The sequence below is a fragment of the Coffea arabica genome, chromosome 4c (assembly GCF_036785885.1).
Source record: "Coffea arabica cultivar ET-39 chromosome 4c, Coffea Arabica ET-39 HiFi, whole genome shotgun sequence".
NCBI lineage: Eukaryota > Viridiplantae > Streptophyta > Magnoliopsida > Gentianales > Rubiaceae > Coffea > Coffea arabica.
The window spans coordinates 50,125,237-50,133,414 of record NC_092316.1 but is presented as its reverse complement, the minus strand read 5'-3'; the positions used below and the strand labels follow the sequence as shown (position 1 = coordinate 50,133,414).

Here is an 8,178-nt window from a genome sequence, read left to right as displayed (position 1 = left end):
ACTAAAATTGCCGGAGAACTCATTAATTCATCCAGTATTTCATGTTTCCATGTTGAAGAAGTCCACTAAAGGAGCGGTAGTAGAGGGCCAGCTACCTCAAGTAATAGATGAAGGTGCTAGGAAGGTGTTACCCTTAGCTATTCTCGATCAGAGGGTGATTAACAAGAGGGGACGTTCCGCAAAACAAGTGTTGGTGCATTGGGATGGGATGGCCGCAGAGGATTCTACCTGGGAAGATTGGACCACTTTCAATACTCAATTTCCAGAATTTGCTAAGGCCAATCCTAGAGACTAGGATTGTCTTAGGGGGAGGTAGTTGTAATATCCCAATTAGTAAACATTACAAGATTGTTGAGTCGGTGGTCAGTCAGGGAGCGTTTCCACGTAAGCAATTGTATAGATATGGAGAATCTCGTTAGTAACCGCCATTTGCTTTGTATAAATAAGGGAAATCAGAGAAGTGACGGGGAGTTGATTTTTGTTGTAAACAATTCTCATCCTCTCAATAAAATTCTCTCTTTTCTCCCCCCAATTTCTTCTTCTCCCTTTTCTATTTCTTCAACCCTCCCCCCGAGACATTACACATGGGTGAAGATCTCTGCAGTATTTAGCCCGTAGAAAACTTGCCCAAAGCGATGAGTCCGTCCTAAACTGCCACCACAGTTTGTAAGAGAATGCCGCATACACATCACTTAAATATTTGTATTTTATAACTATTTTATGATCATTATTACAACCAATAGCGATGAAAATTGCAAAGATTATTTAGATAAGATGTGGTTTTCCCCATATTTGATAGTAGTATCAGTCAACCCATTGAACAATAGCTTTTATTAATTTTGACAATACTATGTTTTATTTTCATACTACCTTTATTTGTCTTTTACAACTATTTCATGATACAACTACTATTTTTTGTCTTACATAACAGCTCTTGATTTTCGATTATAATTTTGATTTATTATGGCCACAATCAATAGCTTATCATATGGTTTTTCTTAAGTCTTATTTCATTTTTAATTTTTATTTGGCATTTGCCAAATGGAATTGGTACTACCATTTTTTTTTATGAAACAATAATGTATGGTTCTCTTATGGTACTTCCCTTTAATTCCAATGATATCGTGTTGTTAAAATAATATTTAAAATATAATAAAAATTTAACAAACAAATTAGTAGTTTATTTTCTAATTTAATATCTTATATGATACCACATAGATTTCTCATATAAATGATAACCGCAACCTATTATAGCAGGTTGTCAAGCATTTAGGTAAGAGTTAGCTGCGTAATATGTGTTAGTAAAATTAGGCTGGTACAATATAGGAAAGAATAAATATAAACTGAAAAGAAAGAAATAGGTGGAGATTGAAAATAACAATCCGAGGCTTGTGAGCACAATTTCCTTAAAACAGATTCGCCCCCTACAGGTAGAGTGCTCGAGGTTAAGTACGCGTCTGTCTCCCAGGATACAACGGATTAAAGGTGAATATGTTAGCACCAAACTTCTTCACCGCAGCGAACTCGAATTAGAGCAATATGGAACATTATAAAAGATGAAGATGCAAAAGAATAAAAAATGGAGAGAGAGCTCTGTTTTTAAAAAAAAAAAAAAAAAGAGTTATCTATTTATAGATACTGGCCAAGGGTGATTGTAGAAATTGGAAACAAATGTTAAATTCCATTTAATTAACTTCACATTTATCAAAGTACCACATTCATGTACATACATGTATTCTCGATAAGAAAACTCCAAATTCATGTATTAACAATTAAGTACATAAATACTAATTCCTAAGTACATGAATCCTAGGTACATGAATGATAGATAATTATCCTTGGATTCTATCAAGAGTGTGAGAACGATTTTCTCATTCACTCTACAATGGATTTTTCCATTTTTCCAACAATATGTTGTATCAATTACTGAATGACAAGTATTGGATTTGAAATCACCATAGAATTTTCCTTAATTGTTACATGCTGTTGCTGGTCTAGCCCAGTATTAATTATGTTCCTTGAAAATTTAGCACTTTTCTTGAAATGAAAACGAAATTTATAATATAAGCTTTCAACGCTTCGCTGCCAAGTATTATTATTTCAACACGCACTGTTCTAGTATGTTATCGGACGGAGTTTAGGCGGCCTTCGTTCTTCTACCTGACTCTGTCCAGTTCGTAAATAAAAAAGCATTTTTTCTTTTAAGAGCCAACTTTCATTGGGTTTTAGTTTTCATTTTTTTTTATAAATATTACTACCCAGATTTCTGGTTAGCATCAAATTTGACTCTCAAGCGGATTAAAGTTTTTCTTGAATAAGAGAAGAATAATTTAAGTCTTGGCATTCTTTGTTAAACTTTTACTAGAATTATATTTCATGTTACGCTATGAATTAGGTGACACCCACAATAAGGATCATAGGAATGACCAACTAATCGTGAAGGATATATGGCGTAATATGGAGTATAACACAAAAATGTTGAACGGAGGATCAAATGCCAAATTCTACTCGTGAGATATCCAAAATAAATTTCAGATGCAAATTTGGAAGTTATCTTTTAGGATGCAACATGATTCATTTTGTGTTTATTTCTAATTTCTAATTTCTCCATTTACAACAGCTTAGATGTGTTATCATGCATGATTCTTTTGTGTTTATTTTTTGGGTCAAAATTTCAGTTTATAATTTTCTTTAAAGTGTGATTGGGTCCAAGTAGTTTAAACAGTTAGTATGTATGTGTATTTGTGAAAGTATAATAGTGTGTTTGTACGTGTAAAAATAATGTATTTCAAAAGAACTTAAAAAGTGAGTGTGTGTTTGTATCTATGAGTGTTTTAGTGTGTGAAAATATATCTATCTATGTGAAAATGTATTTATGTGTGTGAATTTTTTTTTTTTGTATATGAAAATATATTTGAGAGAGTTTATGTATCAAAATCTATTATTTAATATATTTGGGTCAATGGTTTGAGATAACTCAATATGACCCAACCCAAAATTAACCCAACCTAAAGTTGGGCGAGTTAGGTGTAATCCATTTAAATGAAAACCCAAAATCAACCCGCCCAAAACCCGTCCAACCCGTCCAATTGCCAATTATGCTTACCACTCAATTCAAACAAAAATATGATAATCTTCCACCTTAAGATTCAACACTAGTCACACAATATAGAATTGAAAGGCAAACAAAAATCTATAACGATTATTTTGTCCGCAGAGAAAAGTAGTACCTTCTAATGATTCTTTGTGATGACAGATGATAGCAAGACCGAGATTATAGGGTTGTGGATAAAGATTCCAAGGGAATGCTAGATTCAGAAAAAAAAAAGACTGAATTTTAATGTTTGAAGAATTACGCCAAGACTTATCAGTAGAAAGAAGAAAAAATTGGGGAAGAAACCCTCATCAATTAGGCAACTATATTTTATTATTTATTTATTTTATTTTATTTTTTCCAAAAAAATGCCAATAAAACTTGTGACACAATGACACTTTAGGTGAAATGCCAGTAAAGTGTGACTAAATTTGTATTTAATGACAAGTGCCACTAAGGCAGCATTTTTATGAAGTGAAAGAAGTGATATTTTTTCCAAAAGGTGTCATTAAAAGTCTTAATCGTGGCATTTAAAAAAAAAAAGTGCCATTAAATTGGTGCCACTAATTCAGTTTTTTCTTGTAGTGTTAGGACCAATATCCTCACCCGTTTTTAATTGCTATTATGCTTCATATATTTTGTTTGATGATTCCTAAGGCTAGTTCCCCTGTTTAATGCAAGATATCAAAAGTTTTCATGAATTCTCTTGGAAAATGTATTTGCGAAATTATGGATTGTTTAAGTGTGAAATGTTAATTTTGCTTGAAATCTATTAAGTACGGTGTATGAACAATCAACATAGCTACTTTTTTTTTCTTTTTTTTTTGTATGGTACACTTATTTAATTTCAACCCTTGCATATGAATCTTTGTGTAGTCCCTTTCATATAAATCTGATTTGAACTTGATCATTTTTTTGGGATAATTTCAAAACCTCCCTTGAGATTTCTATTATTTTCACTTGGTACCTTTCAGTTTTGAAAAATCTGACTTGCCTCCCTTACTTTAAGTTTTTTGTGTCATTTACAGCCCATTTTAAAATATAATATGAAAAAATCCATTTTAGGATAATAAATTTAATCTCATTCTAAAATTACCCTTTTCTTGTCATACTTTTTATTACCAAAAATGTAAGAATATTGCAAAATACAAACAAAAAATATGAAGGTATTGAAAAATACAAACAAAAATATGAAGGTTTATTCTTATTGGAAAAAATATAGCATGTTTTTTAATTACCAAGAGTTAATATTTGAAAGTTTATTTGAAAATTCTGTAAGTTACAAGGATAATATTTTCTTTACTTAAAATGTTTTGAGTTAATTTAAGGAGTTTTATAAATCATATACATGTTTTTGAGTTTTCAATTTTTTTTTTCCAAATTGATGGCTTGAAAACTAAAAAGATTCAACACACTAAAAATTATATATAAATTTGTTTATAATTTTTTTAAACTAGTGCAAAAAGGTATTATCATGGTTGTAAATTATTGCAAGTTATTTTTAAGAGTATTATAAATCATTCATAATTTTACGTAATTTAACATTTTTTTGTCCGAACCAATGACACAAAAACTATTAACGAGTTTTTTGATCTTTTTATTAACTTTTAAATTTTTATTAAAGAACTACATCGATCAATTTATAAACATTAAAAGATAAATTTGATGTGTTATGACAATTAAGAAATCACAAGAAAAGGGCAATATTGGAAGGAAATTGAATTCTCTCTCCCAAAATGAGTTTTTTAATACTATATTTTGAAATGGATTTCAAATGTTATAAAAAAAAATTTTTAAGTCTAATTATTATTTTTAAAGTTTGAGAGTGTCAAGTGACACTGTTGGAGCAATATAACACTCCCTCCAATGCCATTTAAATAATATGGAAAGTATTTACAAATCAGAAGGCGAAGGTAGAAATACTCATCCTTGGGGATATCAAATAATCGAAAAAAGTATCTACAACTCAGAAGTTGGAGGGTGGAAATACCTAAAATATAGTACGGAGTAATAAAGAAATAAGATATTTCTTCTGTTTGGTTAGCATGATTTGTAAAAAACTTTTTAAATATTATTCAACATATATTATAAATATAACTTTTAACTTTTTTTTTTATCTTACATACGTTACGTCATAAAAGAATGTTATAGCACAATTCTAAACAATTTTTTTCAAATGATTTCCGATAGAAACACACCATATATGGTTGACTTAAAAAATTTGGTGGTGAAGTACCTATGTCCTATAGCTTTTTCCCCCTGCACCTTGTTTTAATAAAGAAATCATCGGGAATGAACAACCGAAATGAAAAACCAAGTCGATAATTGATCAGTTTTGGAGATACGACATGTGGCAACATGATTTCATCGCGTCAGCCAAAAGTCAAACGGTGGGCTTTCTGTTCAAACTTCAAAACGATGCTCAGACAGAACCCCCCCCCCCCTCATCTTTTAAGAAGCCCCCAAAAAAAACAAAAAAAAATCTTTTTTAATTGACTCTTCTTTTTTGGCTATTTGTCAAAAGTATAAACTTTGTTTATATACACCAAATAGTATCAAATATATAATTACACCCTCCATTCTATTTTGATAGTTTTTGTTTTCTTTTTCATTTATTCTAAATTATAATTCACTTTCTAATTGAAAATATAGTCAACTTTTAATTTTTTTTTAAATATTCTTATTTAATGTACTTTGTCATAAGTGATTATAACCTACTTTATTCACTAATTCTTTGATTCATGTTTTGAATGGTGCAACTTTCTATTAGTATTATTATTGTAATTAATGTAAAGATATAATGATTAGTCATATTCTTAATATTAATATAAGGGTATTTTAAGAAAATAATATATTAGATTGATTCTTCTTTACTAATTTTATTAAACTATGTAAAAAAAATAAATTAAAACTATTAAAATGGGATGGAGGGAATATATATTTTTTTACTAAAAAAACATACAATTTACGAAATGTACACCAAAAATTATACATACTTGCACCATACATAGCCGTATCTGCCTCATTATCCGACCATCATGCCAAGATTTAACAATTGCCACCTCCTGTATGGCTGTATCATAAGATTGATGTGTTCCATTTCTAAGCATGACACTTATCATAAGATTGATGCGTTCCATTACTAAGCATGACACCTGTAATCGGTGCTGTCAACTCAACCTGACCTTGATCACTTCATCTCAGTACCATAAGAGGAACAAGTCCCTGGCCTCCTTGGCTAACAAAGGTCCCCATTTTCCTGTTTTATGATCCCTTGAGATTTGGTTCCACCAATCAATACTGTCATTCAAAAGCCAAGAGAAAAAAGAGAAGAAATCAAGATGAGCCAAGACCAGCCAAGAAGGCCACAAGGGGGAGACCAACATTATGGCATCAAATATGGTGATGTTTTCGACGTCAAAGAGGATCTAGCATCAAAGAACATTGCACCGAGGGATGCAGCTGCCATGCAAGCCGCTGAAAACAGGGTTCTTGGCCAGACACCTAGAGGCGGTCCTGCGTCTGTCATGCAATCTGCTGCTGATGTGAATCAGAGCCTCGGTGTTGTAGGCCATGATGATATAACTGATATCACCAGATATCAGGGCGTCAACGTGGCTGAAAGAGCCGCTGACGGCCGCCGTGTAATTGCTGAAGCTGTTGGAGGGCAGGTATATATAAAATTATTTTGCCACCGGCCTGCTGTAAATTCTAACTACGTTCATTTCACCATTGTTCTCGAACTACAACCAGGTTGTAGGAGGGTATGCCACACGCGGGGGTGGTGCTGCTGCTGGCGGCCGAGCTGGACAAGGACAAGATATATCGTCTTCCCCAGCCATTGTTGCTGGAGGTGGAATAACAATCGGAGAGGCACTCGAAGCTACGGCTCTTACGAGCGGCAACAAGCCAGTGGACATGAGCGATGCAGCAGCAATACAGGCAGCTGAAGTAAAAGCAACCGGGCGAGGCCAAGTGATGCCTGGAGGGATAGGAGCTGAAGCTCAAGCTGCTGCCAATCTTAATCCCGGAATCTGGAGAGATGAAGACAAAACCAAGCTTGGAGATGTTTTGGGGGTCAATCTTAAATCCACCAAAGATTTCCATTGATTGTTTACAGTTTTGTTACCAACTAAAACATAATACTTTTGTTTGATATGCTTCTTTTTTGGGGTTGTACTAGGATGCAACTGATAGGCTTCCGGATGATAAGACAGTGACAAGAGAAGATGCAAAAAGAGTTGTGGCTGCAGAGGTGAGGAATGATCCAAATGCTAGTCCTCATCCAGGAGGTGTGGCTGCTTCTACGGCTGCTGCTGCCAGACTCAATCAGAAGGCAGGAAGCACTTGAAATTAATACCAGTTGGCGGAAGTTTAGCTAGGTATATATGACCAAGTAGGTTTTCTAGCTTTTGGTTTAGACTTGGGAAGATGGAGTTTTGGTTGTTATTAGGTTCTTAAAGTTTCGAGCATCTTTTGTTCTGAATTGAGTTATTGTCCCATTTCCTTGAGTTATAAAGTGAGTTTTTCTTTAAATTGGGTCAGTTATGCGAAGTTCAATTTGTCCAGAACTGATTTATTATTTCAAATTTTTGGTCGTACAAAAGTGGTTGGTTTATCAATTCTTAAGGACATATTCTTAATAATATGACCAAACGCACGAAAATTCCATTACAAAACTAGTTCAATCTCCATTGATTTACAAGCCGCTCCCGTCCAGGCAACAGCATACTTATTATTCTCCTTATCTTTGCTGAAAACAGCCAAACGATAATGGAGATTATGTAATAGAAGTTGATGAAATGGGCCGCTTTCTCTGATCCAGCAGTTACTAGGAAAAACAAACTGCAGATGATTAACAAATGTGAGATTAATCTTTGTTTTTTTAACCTTCCACCTCTTCCTACACCCTTTTCACACTAACTACAAATATGGTTGACTTATTAATTCGTTAAGGGCGTATTCTTAATAATGACCAAATGCATAGAGAACTGGGATTCAAGCTTTTACAAATGGAGTTTTGTCGTGCAATTTTCATGCAACTACATCCAAATTGTACTAATTCGCATTAGAAGTAATTGATA

At 33.0% G+C, this 8,178-nt stretch overlaps 1 protein-coding gene across 1 annotated transcript; it reads left to right on the top strand.

Moving 5' to 3' along the window:
• The first annotated feature begins 6,314 nt into the window (after window positions 1-6,314).
• LOC113739511 (late embryogenesis abundant protein D-34-like) lies at window positions 6,315-7,630 on the top strand. Its single transcript, XM_027266733.2, has 3 exons — window positions 6,315-6,765; window positions 6,848-7,171; window positions 7,278-7,630. Exons 1-3 carry the CDS (start codon window positions 6,436-6,438, stop codon window positions 7,443-7,445), a joined length of 822 nt encoding a protein of 273 aa, XP_027122534.1. The 5' UTR covers window positions 6,315-6,435; the 3' UTR covers window positions 7,446-7,630.
• The last annotated feature ends 548 nt before the right edge of the window (window positions 7,631-8,178 follow it).

Excerpts from the sequence above, each read along its gene's own strand:
- LOC113739511 (XM_027266733.2), top strand. The coding sequence starts at position 6,436 with ATGAGCCAAGACCAGCCAAGAAGGCCACAAGGGGGAGACCAACATTAT. Across the intron at positions 6,766-6,847 it reads CTGAAGCTGTTGGAGGGCAG|GTTGTAGGAGGGTATGCCAC; the intron begins GTATATATAAAA and ends AACTACAACCAG. Across the intron at positions 7,172-7,277 it reads AGCTTGGAGATGTTTTGGGG|GATGCAACTGATAGGCTTCC; the intron begins GTCAATCTTAAA and ends GGGTTGTACTAG.